A 16719-nucleotide genomic window follows, 5' to 3' on the forward strand; every position below is an offset into this window, starting at 1 on the left:
TAAATGCCATGAAATTATGTATGCTTGGCCATTTATTTTAACTTAAAGTGTTCCTGAATTATGTCTAATATTGTTGGTATGTTCTTTTAAAATCATTTTCTTATGCTGAATGCCTAAACCAACATTCACGTTTTTTAAGTAAGGAATTTATTCATTCTTTTTAACCTTTTAAACTATTTCAGTATTTATTTATTGTGCCAGCTTAGATTGGAATGAAAACTGGAAGGTACCTTAGGAGATGATTTAGTATAACCCTCTCATTTTATACTTGAGGAAACAAATCCAGAGAAGTGAAATGGCTTGCCCCATGTCATATACAAGTACTAGGCAGAAGCAGAATTGAAACAGGGAAAATCTATCCTATTCATTTATTTTTTTTTAACATGAGAATGTTGGTGTGCTGCAAAATACATGAATTATTTCTGCCATTGGTAAAATACCACACATGCCTTATTGTTTTTCCAGGGACTGTTGGTGTGAATTTTTAGAATTTTAAAATGTTTTTTGTGATCATAGTTTATTCACAAAACTATGCCTTAATGAAGAAATCCTTAAATTTATTTTCAGAACTTATCAACAAGCTTAACTTTTTGGATGAAGGAGAGCAAGAGTTTACCACTTTGAGTTCAAATCCATTTGGTGATCCTGATGTAGCTGAATTAAACCCATTTGGAGATCCTGATTCAGAAGGTAATAAGTTGTTTTTTTTCTTCTTTTTATATCTATATTTTAATATTAAATCACAGGTAAGTTTCTAGGGTCATATCATTGTATATTGTAATGGAGAAAGTATTTACAGTAGCACAGTAATCGTGCATAATTTCTCTTTTAAAAATTTATATATAATGGGACACTACATTTTAGTTATTTATACTTCTGTTTTAGGTCAGTCAACTAGGCAGCAAAATGTTAATGATAGTAGTTGCACTAAGGTAAATGGGGAAATTAGTACTTGCTGTTAGTACCTTTTAGCTCTTTTTGACCCCTCAGGGATTTTAAAAGGAGATTGTAGTTGATGATAGAAACCTGCCATGTTGCAGATTGAGGGATCATTCTTTTAAAATAATATGTCATTCTTTTCTTTCTCTCCCTCTTTCTCCGACCATCCTTATCTCTAAAAATCAATAAAAATGCTTGCCTCCATTGTAATTAAATTTATTCAGTAGAAGGAGAGCTTTAGAAATTAATATGAAGTCTGAATTACAGAACATTTTATAATATAGTTTCAGCATATTATATAATAATCCTGGGAGGAATTGTTGTAAACAGTGGAAAAGGAAACCTTTTGATTTTCATGTCAGCTATTTGTAAATAACTTCTACAGTCCTTGAAAGTGTTTTAAAATGATGTGTGATCCAGTCATTTCAACTTTCCCTTTACCATTCTTGTTTACACTGTTAATTTGTATAACAAACCCTTATCTCAGATACTGATACTGGATAGGTAGATTTCCATATACCTTTTGTCTGGATTGGCACAAATTGCAAGATAAATTACATTTATAGGATATAAATTTTTGTACCCTCAAAGACCATAGAACTAGAAGATAGTTGAGGGGCAAGTAACTCAAATTCAAATCCTGCCTCAGATTCTCACCAGCATGTGAACACTGGCAGCTCAGTTAACCTGGCTCAACCCTATTTATATAGTGGAGAGAATAATAGAACCTGCTTTATTTCAAGAATCAAAGAAATAATATATATGGAGTTTTTTGAAACCTTAAGCATTATATAATAACTGTTGTTGTTATGAACCATAACAATAATAATATAATAAAAACTTGACCTAAGGTCTTACTGATTTCTAATCTTGTTCTAAGATAATTAAGTTATTTTGCTCACAAAGATAGCCCTAATAAGAGATTGTATAGTTTCATCATCTTATTCTACATTTTAGAGAACTGAGGTCCTGTGACATTAAATGACTTGCTCAGTGTCATCCAGCTAATGATGAAAGAAAGGAGACTAGTTCTCTTTAATTCTAATCAGCATGTATTATGTTAGAATAAGGGTTCTTTACTTGCTAGCCCATAGACAGAGTTCAGGGGAACTGAATAGGAGAAAAAATTACATCTCTGTGCTTACTAACCTTTAGTTTTCTCTGTTATCCTTTGCACTTCATTTTATGCATTTAAAAACATTATTCTTATAAGGGGTCCATATGTTTCACCAGTTTTCCATAGGATTCCACAACATGAAAAATGTTAGGAAACCTTTTGATAGACCAGGCTTTCAGTTTGCCTGTTTTATTGTTGAATCATCATATTTAGATCTAGAAGGGAACCTAGAATTCCTCTAATTACATTCCCTTCAATTTACAGTTGTAGAGACTGAGGCCCAGATAGTAAAAATGACTTCCTCCACAAAGTTACAAAGATTATCTTAGTCACTTAAGGATAAGAATAATTTGCCTAAATGTTTTGAATGACACTTGAATTTATTATTCCAGAGTATGACTTACTGTATTAAATCTAAATGATTTTCTAAAATAAAAACAACCATGAACCAAAGTAGAAAGAAAAAAACCATAATCATAACCTTTTATCCTCTTTATATCAACTTAGGAGGCTAATAGTCATAATTCCAGAATGTTAATAAGACTTGTATGCCTAGGAAAGAATATAATAATCAATATTATCTTTTTAGTGAAAGATATTGTTCTCTTTGAGACATAGCTGTTTTCTATTCTTACTAAAATTATCCAATATACTTATGTTCATTTTTTAAATTGTGTGTTACTTTTTTTATTAAGACCTCTCCCTAAATAATAGCACTATATTGGGAAAGAGAAAGCTACCAAAATAGTAATGATAGTTCAATTTGTTTTTACAGTTCTGAATTGACTTAAAAAAAAATATGCCCTTTCTCTTCACTTTGTTTAAAGGCTTTTTATCTACTCATTGACATTTTGCACTTCAGTGGCTCTTTTAAAAACTTATTAGATGTGTTTGTAAGCTTTTGTATGAAATAGTCTTACCTTAAACCCTCTTTTGTTACTGTTATGTCATTTTCCAATCTTGCTTTATGGCTTCAAATGCTTTCTTGCTTTTGGTTTTCCTGAGAGTGGTGATTATGTTTGGATCAATTTTTGCTATTTTCTTCACAAATGTACAAATAAAATCTTATTTCCATTGACTAGCTTTGTCAATTTCTTGTTTGTTTTTCATGACATACACCACAAAGACTTTATTTTTGGTAATCTAAATCAAAGATTAGACATTTGTATTTTACAGAGATATGGTTGTTGCCATTGTATGCTGCTGTGATTAAAGGAAGATATTATGAGTGTGTCTACAAGAATAAGGGCTACATCTTTCCTTTGTGCTTAAAAAGGAAAAAACTACATATTTTTTCTTAAACTTATGCTACAGTTTGTAATTCTTTGCAATGCTAACTAACCTTATAATGATAAATACTTTTTCAAAACTCATAATCAAATTCATTATAATTGGAATCCAGAAAATATTTTAGAGTCAACATAAAGTCAAAAATCAATTTTCTGACCTATGATGTACTAGTATGATGTTTAAAAACTGTTCAGCTTTAAGATGTGTAAGACCCCAGCCCACAATATATCTTAATCAAAAATTAGAACATATGTGTACATAAATGTAATTGGACAGAATTCTCAGAAATGCCAGTTATGTATCAGATGTTTTTCAGAAGGAGAATTTCCAGTACTTGTATTTTTATCTGCTCTTCTCTTATTCTTCAACCTATACCCTTTCTCCTTTACCCCATGTCCCCCAGGACTTTTGTTAAGTGAGGGGCAGAACAGAGTACTGACTGAAGGATTTGCATTGCATTCAGGAGCTCAGTTCTTGTCTCTGAAATATACTGACCTTATGATCATGTGATCCTCTCATATCTCCAGGCAGTTTTCTAGGACTATAAGTTATTAAGTTCCAACTTGCATTAGTGGAAGGAGTTTTCTGTCGAGGAAAGCAAGTATGTTCTGTTGAGGGCAGCAGTATGCAAAGCTGCAGTAGTAGCTAAATAGACAACTAAAGAACTAAGGGATCTGGGGCAGGACACTAGTATGTGTATTTGAAGCTGCACCAGGCTTGCATTAAAGAGGGCAGAAATCCATTTTGGGCCAATTCTGTACCCTAGAAGTCACCTGGGACAAGGATTGACGGAGTCCTGTGAAAAGTGAATTTCCCAGCATGGGAGATAACTGAGACAGCTTTGAGGTATACCCCTCCAGGGATCTACCACCACCACCAAAGAGGAAAGAAGTCAGAAAGTAAGCAATAAGGGAATGGAGGAGGAGGAAAAGACTGAAATTACCAAAGATCTTAAAACAAAGAAAGCTCAGTTTAAAAACATTTAGCAAAGCAGGTAAGTCAACAGGGAAGATAACCTCCAGGACATCTAAATAAGTCCAAACACCCCAAATAAATATTGTGAGACAAAGGAAACTAAGTCAGCACTTGATGAGGCATAGCACCCTATGGATTCCCAAGAGATCATGGAACCACAGGAGAATTTATGGCATGTATTACAGAAACAATTGGCAGGATAGAAAAACTTGAATCCATGGTGTCAAGTCATTCCAAAGAAATGAGGGAGAACAACTAATTGGAGCTAGAAATACACAGAAGCAAGTCTTGGAGAAGAGAAGCAAAAAGCAGTGTTAAAAAAATACACTATGCAAGCAAAACATATTAATCTCAAAGGCGAGATGCATGGAGACAACAGCTTAAGGATCATAGAACACAAAGGACAAGTCAAAAAATGTGAACATTAGAATGCAAGAAATAATAATGCAGAAAACTCCTCGGAACTTCTGAGTACAGGAAACAAAGTGCTAATCAAAAGAATCTATAAATCACCTCCAGAAAAAAAGGGCAAACATTCTGCAAACTCTAACATTTACATTTAACGATTCCAGTGACAGACAACGAATTCTGCAAAGCAACCAAAAGTCTTTCAAACATAAAGGAAAAGAAATTTGAATAACAAACAACTCTTGTGTATGTACCCACCAGAAATCACAGAAGGGAATGGAACAGTGTGTTCTGAAGAGTGAAGGAGCTCAAGATGCAAACCAAAGTGACACTCTTAGCAAACCTGAGTCAGGTCCTCAATGAAAAAAACATAGACATTCGATGTAGGAGTCACTGGAAGCAGTCCCCGCCCTGCCCCCCCCAAAACACCTGATGTGAGCAGAGATGTTGTAAACCCTCCCAAATAGCTGAAACACAAGAAAGGTAAACAAATATAACAATCAAGGAATGAATAACCCTGGGAGTTGGGGGAAGGGAGTTGAAGCAGAAAATAACAACAGAATAACTGCAGAGGGTCTGTTAGGATATTTCTTTATAAAAGTACACAAGGGAATCCAGGGTGAAAGTTGAACTTAAAGGAAGTGATATTAGAGGAACTGGTCTGAGGCACCATAAAATAAACCTTCCAACATCTGTCCTACTAGTGAATCTTTTTTTTTTTTGGTGGATTAAACTGCAGAATGAGAGGGGGCATGTAAAAGGGAAGAGGGAAATGTGTAATGTACCTTAATCAAATCTGGGGTAAACAATGAGGGGAAAATAACTACTGCAGTCTCTCAGCAAGAAGAGGGGCTACGTGAAATTAGGTGGGTTTGCAAAAGGTGGGGGTGGGGGAAGATTAAAACAGTGAACAAAAGGGAAATTCTTAATTTAGTCATGGGAGGGAGTCCTGCTTAAGGACAGTCCCTTGGAGGAGGGTAGAGAGATAGTCTATAATTGAAGATAGATAGCGTATAATGGTATAATATGCAGGGATTTTAGTGCTTAGAGAGAGTGCTGTGCCTTCATGGGGAGTGCTTTGGGAGAAAAGGAATCAGAATTGCTATAAATAACTGACATTCAGAAGAGTGGGAGAGCATAACCCAGAAAGGAAATGCCATGGAAGATGGGAAAGAAAATGAACTGCCCAATCAAGAATCCAGGAAAATTTCTACCATGGAGCACACTTCTATCCTTTTTATCTCCTCAGGAATTCATGCTTCTATGAGTGAAGCACAACAGAAAAAAAAAAGGGGGGGGCAAGATTTATAAGGCAATAACAGAATAATAGAAACAATAGAAGAGGAAACTCAAAATAGGTGTTTTAGAAACCTTGATTCCATGAAAAATATGGAGGCAAAGAATAAATAAGCATAAGAATTATGGATCAAAAGATAAAAAGTCTAGCATAAGCAGAAAGGGAAGAGAATTAAAGAAGTGAATGAGGGAATGAAATTTGTTTTGGGAAAAAGGGCTAGAAAAAAAAGACTAACAAAAGAAGTTGATGAGGAGGTGAGGAAGGCAGATTTTACTTGACTACTTACCTGAAGAAAAGGGGAAGAATTAGATAATGAGATAAAAGGAAAAATGAAAAAAAATTTGTAAGTAAAACTCCAAAACTAGGGCAAAGGGTGACAAATAGGGATGGAGAGAGTGGTAATAAAATTGAGGGAAAGAGAGCCTGTGGGAATGAAGATTCCTTAAAATAGAGTAAGCAAAACTAACCAAAGAGAGAAAGGGCTGTCTTTACAGAGAAAGACAACAACAACAAGAACCACTGCAACTGCCAGTTAGGTGCAGGAGCAGAGTGGGGTGGGGAAACAGTGTTAGAGACAAATGAAGAAGAGTATATCTTTAAATGTGAATGGATTAATATATTAAACAGTTCAATAAAACAAGAGTAATGAAGTGGATAAGAAATCAAAACCCACTGGATGTAGCGACTCATGTCTAATTCCAGCCATCTTGGAGGTGGAGGCTGGTGGATGTCTTGATCTTGGAAGTTCAGAATTGCACTGGACTAAGCCTGTTGGATATCCTCACTAAGTGTTGTTGAGATACTGGGAACTAGAGACTCACCCAAGGAGAGATGACCTGTCTCAGCTTAGAAAGGGAGCAGTCCAAGCTCCCATGCCCATAATAAGTGATATTAGATCCATGAGTAGTCCCTATACTTTTAGCCTAGATGAGATATGGACACAGTCTTAAAAAAAAAAACTCGCAATCTGTTGTTTACATGAAGCACACTTGAAAAGCAGAGACATAAACAGAATAAAATTGAAGGACTTGAACAAAATTCATTGGGCATCAAGTGAATCTTAAAAAAAAGTAGAGGTAGCAATCATGCTATTAGAGCAAAAACAAATATGCTCAACTAAAAAAGGTAAATAAGGAAACTACATTTTAAAAAATGTAGTTAAAAAAACTCCATTAAAAAATTCTCCCAGATAACAAACTGATATTAGTGTTAATCTTGTATGTTCCAAATGTTAACATGTAAATTCATGAAGGCAAAATTAACTGAATTACAAGAAAACATAGTATGATACAAAAATAGCATCAGATTTTAATGTCCTTTCTCAATTTTGGACGAATGTAACAGAAAGATAAGCAAAAGAGAAAATATAGAGTTGAACACATTGTAGGAGAAACTAGACTTATGGCATCTTCTAAGTGGGAAAGTGAAAGAATATACATGTTTTTCAGTACCATATTGAATGTTTACAGAAAATGATTAGATATTAGGGCACAGAGTTGTTGTAGAAAATAAATATAAAAAGGGATGAATAGAAAACTGTCCTTTATAGACCACAACAGTACAAATAGTAATCAGTTCAAGGATCACAAACGATATAGACCCCAATGGAGACAACAGTAAAATCCTAAATAATGAGTAGACCAAAGAGCAGATCATAGAGACAATTAATAATTATGTGAAAGAGAATGATAATGATGAATGAACATGTTACAATTTCTAATATATAGCCAAAATAGTCCTTGGGGGAAAATTATATCCCTGAAAACATATAAGAACACAATAGAAAAGGAGAGAATTAAGGAAGGAAATGTTTATTGTCTATACCCTACATCATACTCTATACCAGGTACTGTGCTGACCTCTTTACAAATTTTGTCTCATTTTGTTCCTTACAACAACCTGGTGAAATAGGTACTATAAATAGCCCCATTTTATAGTTGAGCAAACAGGCAGAGGGAAAATGACACACAGCTGCTATATAGTCTGAGGCTAGATTTGGACTGCATGCTGAATGTTCTATCCACTGAGTCCCTTAGCAGCCTCTGTTGGATTGAATTTACATTATAAAAAAATTAGGAAGCCAAACAAAAAAAAAATAAACTTAATTGCTATATTTTTCAATGATATGATTTTGTACTTGGGAAATCATAGGGAATCAGCAAAGATACTATTCAAGATAATAGCTTCAGCAAAGTTGCAAGCTGCAAAATAAACCCTCAAAACTCAACTATATTTCTATGTAATAAAAACAAAATCCAAGATTATTTTTCAATAATACAGAAATATCGTTCCTAATTACTACAAAATGCTTAATCTGGGAAGCAATATACCAAAGCACACAAAAGGCTTCTATAGATTAAATTACAAGGTGCTCTTTAATGATTTAAATAGCTTGAGGACTATTTAGTGCTCATGTCTGGTACATATTAGTTTTAAAATGACAATACTACCAAAGTTAATTTATATTTTTAATGTCATAGCAATCAAATTGTCAGTGGTGTACTTTTTAGAACTTTATCAAATGTTCATTTGGACAAACAAAAAATCTAGAATGGTAAGAGAAATTATGGAGATGTACGGACAAAGAGGAAATAGCACTTCTGGACTTCAAACTATACTGTCAAGCAATAATCATCAAAACCATATGGCATTGGTTAAAAAATAGAGAAGTAAATCAGTGGGACAGACTAGACAAGGGAGAATTTGAAACAATGGAACTGAATAAACCAATGTTTAATAAATCATTAAACATAAATTACTTAGGAAAGTATTCTCTGCATGATAAAAACTGCTGGGAAAACTTGAAAGCAGGTGGGTAGAAATTAGGCTTAAACCAACACTTCACACTGTATTCCACAATACATTCTAAATGTATCTGACTTTAATATTAATGATCATACTATTAAAAAATGAGGAAAGAAGTAGTTCACATGTATTCTTAATTGAACAGAATAGAGATAATTACAAAAAGATAAATAATTTTGATTACATGAAAAGCTTCCATACAAACAAAATTAATGCATCTAGGATAAAAAGGGAAGCGGTCAAAAAGGGGAAGAATCTTTGAATTATTTTTCTCATGTAAGAGTTTGGTAAGTCAGATATGTAGGCAGCGTTTTATATATAAAGATAAAAATTCCTTCCCCCAATAGATAAGTGCTCAAAGGATTAAACAAACAGTTCTCAGAAGAATACCAAAAAACCACCACATGAAATAATGTTCCAATCACTAATAACGAGAATCAGACGGATGCTGATGCTGATGTTGATGTTTCGCTTAAAATTGGAATAGTTGATGTGGGAGGGGAGAGGAGGAGATAGGTTCACTAGTGCATTGTTGGTGGAACTGTGAATCAGTAAAACCATTTTGAAAAGCAATTTGTTATTATGCAAATAATGTGACTAAAATGTCCATAGCCTTTGGCCCAAAGTTTCCACTGCTGGGTTTATACTCCAAGGAAATCATGATAAAAAGAAAGGCCTCATATACATTAAGTATTTATAGTATCTCTTTGTGGTAGCAAAGTAAATGCTCATCCATTTGGGAATGGGTAAATGTAACAGAATATTGCTACATTGTAAGACATGTCAAATATGATGAATTCAGAGAGGCGAGGGAGAATGTACATGATTGGATACAGAGTTAAGTAAGTAGTACCAAGACAGCAATAAACACAATTAGTATAACTATGTGAATGGAAATAATGATCATAAAGCAATCAAAAATAAATGTTGCAAAACTGCAACAAACAAACATTGCCCAAAGGAGATATATGAGAAGATAATCCTATCTTACCTCTTTACAGAAATGAGAGGCCCGTTGGTATGGAACAATGTACGTTTTCAGACACTTGATGAAATGATAACTTTTATCCATTCTTTTTTTCTTTTTCCTTTTCAAAAAAAAATTACACAACATAGATCTTTGGGAGAGGGAGATACTATGAGAAATTCTTGTGATGATAAAACAAAGCAAAGAAAAACCCCAAGATATCAGTAAAAAAGAAGAGTTTATCTGTTTGAATTTCCATTGTTACAGTATTAGAAAATCATATTCTTTATGGAGACTCCTGCCAATAAAAATTACTATGTATTTTAGATGAAGTTCTCAGTTGCTGTCTTTTCTTATGTCTTTTCCTCCATTATTTCAAGTCCTACTGTAGTTTAAATAGTAATATAGACACTAAGGTAATTCTTTAAACTTCTTTACAATTATGTAACTCTAAATGATTGATTCAACTTTGTCATTGCACTGCTGTTATAATTCCTTTTACATACTTGAATGACACAATAACTTAGTTACCTAAGAATGACTGAGAATAAGCAAAAATTTTATTTGAAATGTATGTTTATTGGGCAGATCGCTTAATTTGCCATTGATTTTAAAAATCTGAAATAACAATGAATGTTTTTGCTATTAGGGATTTAAAAGAACTTATAATCTATTTTTCATTATAATTATCTAATGTCGTAGTCATAGAACATAAGCGCAAATACTGTCTCTGCTCCCTATTATTTACAAGACCTTGAATAAATCGCTTCATATTTACTGGCTTTTGTTTTTTGATGTAAAAGTAGTGGAACTGGGAAATCTCTAAGGTCCATTACAGCTCCATGACCTATCACATTTTGTATATTTTTTAAAACATAGATATGAAATCAGTAAAATTGTCAATCCATATAAAACTGTATTTTCATTTCATCCTTTACTCTGTTGAACCTGCTACAATTTTAATACAGGAATTATCATTGTTCTAAATTTATATATAACTATAAAACCCTAAATATTGATATTAAAATATTAATATTGTTTGAAATCTTTCTTTCTTGTAATTGTTTTTATAGAACCAGCTACTGAAACAATTTCATCCAAAAAATTAGAAGAATCTTTTTATAATGATAGCTACAATCCTTTTAAAGAAGTACAGGCTCCACAGTACTTGAATCCGTTTGATGAGCCAGACCCTGAACCTGAAACATTTGTAACTATAAGAGATTCTCCTCCCCAGCCTACAAAAAGGAAAAATGTAAGGCCTGTGGATATGAGCAAATACCTTTATGCTGATATTTCCAAAACTGAAGAAGAAGAGTTGGATGAGTAAGTATAATTCACTTTAAAATTACCATTGGCTATTAAGTAGTCTTTTATTTAGGGACAATTTTATACATAAAGAACACAAGAACAGATGGTGGTGAAAGCAGTTTGGAGGCCACCTACCCCACAAACTTTCTTTCTTTCCTATGAAGCAATTGTCTTTTATTATCTGATACATAGTACTTGGGATAGTGATTGATCTAAGGGGGTACTTTTCTTGATATAGATAAAGAGGCATGCAAAGGGACTTGCTCTTTTATAGGTGTATAGGGAAGGACCTTAAATGTAGATATAGAGAGTTATCAAGCCACTGATGTCAAAAAATATCTCCCTCTCTTCCAGACATTGCTGAAAGGGAAAAATGTGATATTAGCATCTCTACTTAGAACTCTAAATGCATTTTTCTCTAGCAGTAACGTTACATGTGGTAATTGGGGGTACTGAATTGGCACTGTTGATAGGATTACAGGATCAAAGATTTAGAGTTATAAGGGACTTTGAAGGCTATCTAATCTGCCATTTGCATTTGAGTATATATAACGTACATTATGGGTTAAACAGACTTCTGAGGGCTGGTCTTAAGGCATAACCACTTCTTGCAGTATTATTTCTATTTGAAAATTGAAATATAGTCTCATAATTAGGGGATTGTCTATAAATGGGTTTTTATTCAGTCTGCATACTTGCTCTCAAAAATATCACAAGTTCAGTATGAGTCAAAGTATATGAACTTTAAAAAAAATATCCCACTACTCTAATGAATCTGAGATTCATTCATGTGGATGCCTTTTTGAGAGATACACATAATAGGCCAATCTATTCCTTTTTATTCTGTGCAACTCCAATCTGTGTCCTCCCACACATCCACCACAAGTGGTCAATGCATTGTGTGTTGTGGTCCTGGAGACTGTTTTCCTCACATTCTTTTGACACTGTATAGATGCTAATGGAACATGCCAGGTGTTTTCTTTTTTTTAATCAGCCTCTTCTTTTGTTAAACAACTCATCATCTCTTTTTTAAACATTCATCTATTTCTCTGATGACATCATTTATCTTGGTTCTCCTGTTTAATTACATATTCGTAATGTGTAGTAGACTGCTTACATTTACTGTGCACCTCTCCATTAATGCAGCTTCCCCTCAAGGATCCTGAACAGCTAGTCAGCTTTTATTAATCACTTATTCTACTTTCAACTCTACCTAACTCAGGCTTCTCCAAGCTCAGACCAGCAAAAGTATCTCCCAGATCTGGAAAGATGACTTGAATTCCTTTCCCAAGGATCCCTTCCAGCCCGTGCCCATTTTCCCTTTTCGCTCAAGTCTTTCTTCAACCATGATAGCCGAATGTAAATTTCCATTGTGACCATCAACATGGGTAGTGGTGTCCCTTTAATAATATTTCTTCCCCTTCCCATCCCGTCAAGGGTATCACACCTGTGCTAATTAAACACTTTGTTCTTCTTCCCCTTCCACTTTTGTTTGGTTTTTGAACTTGACCCTGCAATGTCCAGAACAAGTTGGGGATGACAAAGTGTAGACTTCAGATGGAGAGCCAGAACATACACGTGACTGCTGGGCTTTGATCCTCTGTACTCCTTACTCACACTTGTAGGAATTCTCAGTGTTCTGTCTCTCTCTCTCTCTCATGTGTATATGTGTGTGTGTGTGTGTGTGTGTGTGTGTTTGTGTGTACGTGTTTTGTTGTTTTGTTGTTTTGTTTTTTTGTTTTTTGCCTTTCCCCCAGGTTACTTAGGAGCGGAGCTGAAGATTGGACATGTTATCCCATCTTTCCTTCTGGCCTTTAGATGAATTCACATCAAACATCCCTGTAGGGAGACACTTCCTGAATCCTGGCTTTATCCTAAGTGTACAGGCACCCACAGCTAGTCCCACCTTAACGCTCACATCTTTACTTTGAACTTCATTCGTGATTAGTGATTTTTTTTCCATATGCAATAATGTGCTTTGATTTCCCCTTATCCTAGATGTATTCTTAGGAGATGATTAAATATTATTTATTTGAACAAAAATCTAGTTAATGTATTAATATGAAATAAACCTTATTGTATGTTTATTTGTGCACCAAAACTGTAAAATAGCAAAGATAAAGTGAATTACAAAAAAATCCTTTATATTCTGAACTATAGATATAGGCTTCTATATCTTTCTGCTTGTCTGGGAAATCAAATGTTTGCTGGTGGAGGCAGTGTCTAGACTTAGTTGGGATGCTTATTATGGCTTTTGATCAGATAAAGTTCTTTAGGAATTTGTTATAATTGGTGTTGATGTCAATTCTATTAATTTCATGTTTGGTGTTATTTAAATTTGCCAATTTGGAATTATTTCAACTGAATACCATACCTTTTTGTCATTTTTATTCTTTCTTTTAGTTTTCTATTAATTTTGACCTTTGCTATAACAAGTTAGTTATCCGACTGCAGAATCAGCTGGAAATGGCACCCACATCAGTAACAAATAATTTACTGTCCATTAAAATATTATCAGTTTCATTTTGAGGGGAGGTTATTTGATGCTTGCCTTGCCTATTGTCATCTAATTCTTTTCTTGACAAAAGTATTATATATGTATGTATATAAGTATGTATATATATACATATATAAGTATGATATATAAGCATAATGCTTCTTTGCCATCTGTAAAGCCTTTGTTGTCTCTCATCTCTTGCACCTGAATCATATTTTCCAATCTATATTTCTTCATCCTTTCCTGGGCATACCTTTGCAATAAAACCACTGAATGTCAAAGCGTATGTTTATTTAATTTGAATTAGTATCTTGGAGGCAGCTAGGTGTCACAGTGGATAGAGCATCAGCCCTGGATTCAGAAGGATGTGAGTTCAAATCTGGCCTCAGACACTTGACACTTACTAGCTGTGTGACCCTGGGCAAATCACTTAACCCCAATTGCCTTGCCAAAAAAAAAAAAAGAAAAGAAAAATAGTATCTTGAAGTTATTCATAATTTATTCTACTTCTTCACCTTTTGTAATTGATATTAAAACATAAGCTACAGTTATTATCTGTAGCATTAGCACTACAGTAAGGTGGCTTATGAAATGGTGGTTCTTATTGCCTTTGGATATATGAAAAAGCCAATGCTGCCAGCTACTTTAGTTGCCTCTCCAAAAAGAACCTATGAACTGATTTTTGACTTCTGATTTCATTATAGTGAGAATGTGAAAATTGAAGTGATTGGGTTCCTGTAGTAATATGGTCCCATCGATCAGCTATCTTGACTGGAAACTATTTCAGAGGAAGAGTTTAATAGAGTGCCATCTTTCTCTGTTTTTGAAACTGTATAGTAGAGTATTATTTATTTTTTCAATGCTTGACATGATTCACTTGTAAATCCATACAGATCTAGGATTTTTTTCTCATAGGAGTTCCTTTACTACTTACATTTTTTCTGTTTCTGAGATCCGGTTATCCATTTCTTATTTTGTTATTTTATTTTTCATTTAATTATTTATCTTTTTTCTAAATGCACAGTCTTCAATTTCATTTAGGTACTTGTACTACCTGCTGTAGAGTGTTTTATTTGTAATGTGTATGCATATAAGTAAATTAAAAGATTGATTCTTGAAGACATAAGAAAATGGCTTTTGTTACTTAATAGTGAAAACACACAATATATGAAATATTTATAACGTGTAAATATGTAGCACCTTAGAGTTTATAAAGCACTTTCCTCAAGCAACCTTTTAAGGTTCTTTCTAGCTACATCCTTTGATCCCATGTAGACCCTACTTGGTAAATTTGTTAGATGTTCTTTCCTGATATGGATATTAGCTGGTATACCATCTTAAGCAATTTTGGAAATATATCTCTCTGTACTATATAGCTTCAAAAAAGATGGAATTCCAGTTGTTTACATAACTTCATATAATTGATTCAGCCATTAAACATACTTTCTTTACTCATATGAAGCATATAAAGACTGATTATCAGGTGGAAAATGAATAGTCAAAAGGAAACACCCATTGATTCTTATTTTAGCTTTTATTGTAGCATTTTTAAAAGTACAAACATTAGCTGCCAGTTAGTTTGGTAATTGAATACAGCAGGGTGTGTGCATTGTATACAACTTAGAATGACTACATATGTCTATTTAGTTTGGTTTTCTATTCAAATACTTTAGGTGTGTAGCTATTACTCAGCACCTGCACCTCCTATTAGAAATTTTATTTTGGTCCTATGTGAGTTATTTCAAAGAAAATATGTAATAACTTTAGTAAGAGCTTAGTTGATTTTTGCATGACAGGGCCCCTTCATATGATTAGATTAGTTTTTCTTATAGTGGAGCTTTATGATGAAATTACAGGATGTCAAGACAGAGCTGCAAAGGGGACCTGTTTTTATGTTGGGGCATTAGGAATAAAGCCCTGGCATAGTCTTTCTTAATGAGGTCACCTAATTTCCTCTACTTTCTGAGGTTTCCCATTATACTCCTTTCTTCTAATCTAGATTTACTCTTTCAAAGGAATGATAACGTTTGTCTTCGTGATTTTTTTTTGTTCATTTGAGTTTTTTTAACTACCCATGGAGAAAGAAATATTATAGAATTGAGTATCAAGGGAATGCTAGAGAAAGCATAAGTGATGGTAAAGGTGAAGAGTCTTCGGATTAAAATTTTTAAATCTTTATTTTAGATCTACAGTTACAGAAGTGTCATATTAACATAGGTAAATTTGTTTTGTTGATAGATATCGGTTATTCTGAATATCAGAAGTTGTTAAAAAGTGTAATATATGAGGAGATAAAAGTACAGTGTTCAGGTTAGCTTTGAAATTTTAGTTTTGTAATGAAAAATGGACACTTCACATAACTTTATTAGTAAAAACTTATATATATTTTTTCCTACTCCCTTTTGCATTTGCAGAGTTAACATCCCAACACTATACTCCTAAGTACCCTCAAGGTATTATGTTTGTTCCTCAAACGAGGACCTTCATAACAATATTGTAATATATAACCATATATTTGGTCTAATTAGAAGCAAGTGAGAAATATGTACATGGTCAACAGTAGCAAAATTAGGAAAATGTAAAGATCAAAGATTTTTACTATAATTCATATGAAGTAATACTTTTTACTGGAATTAAAGGAAAAAAATATTTCTTGAATTCAGTTCAGCAAACAAATCTTTTAAGTACCTATTGTGTCTATGAATCTCTCTATATCATGTATTATAAAAATATGACACTGGTCTTTTACAATCTAAAAGTAGAAAAGACATGTACACAAAACCAATGATATAAGGACCATGAAATAAGTACAGAGGAGTAGGCAAAGTGCTATGAGAATTTTGAAGAAAGAAAAATATATTTGTCCACACTGTACATTCCAGACAACTGATCTCCCTGTTCCTTATACACAGCATTCAGTTTCCAGTCTCTGTGCCTTTGTATTGTTCAATCCTCACGCCTGAAATATGTTCCCTTTATACTTCCCCTTCATAGATTCCATCCTTCCCATCAAGATTCAACTAAAGCAACACCTTCTCCAGAAAGCCTTTCTTCTTCCTTGAGGGTTATTTCCCTTTATACCTTGTATTTAAGTACTTTGTTTATATTTTGTT

General features: G+C 33.5%; 1 protein-coding gene across 12 annotated transcripts in view; it reads left to right on the plus strand.

The window, feature by feature from the left end:
• Positions 1-16719, plus strand: part of EHBP1 (EH domain binding protein 1) — a 384193-nt gene that overhangs the window by 176783 nt on the left and 190691 nt on the right. For all 12 annotated transcript variants that reach the window (XM_020985470.2, XM_078149539.1, XM_020985475.2 and 9 more), the window contains 2 exons: positions 568-690; positions 10872-11124. In XM_020985470.2, coding sequence (XP_020841129.1) covers positions 568-690; positions 10872-11124 — 376 coding nt within the window. The remainder of the gene's footprint in view (positions 1-567; positions 691-10871; positions 11125-16719) is intronic.

Source organism: Phascolarctos cinereus, unplaced genomic scaffold (assembly GCF_003287225.1).
Source record: "Phascolarctos cinereus isolate Bilbo 61053 unplaced genomic scaffold, phaCin_HiC Scaffold_2;HRSCAF=192, whole genome shotgun sequence".
Classification (NCBI taxonomy): Eukaryota; Metazoa; Chordata; class Mammalia; order Diprotodontia; family Phascolarctidae; genus Phascolarctos; species Phascolarctos cinereus.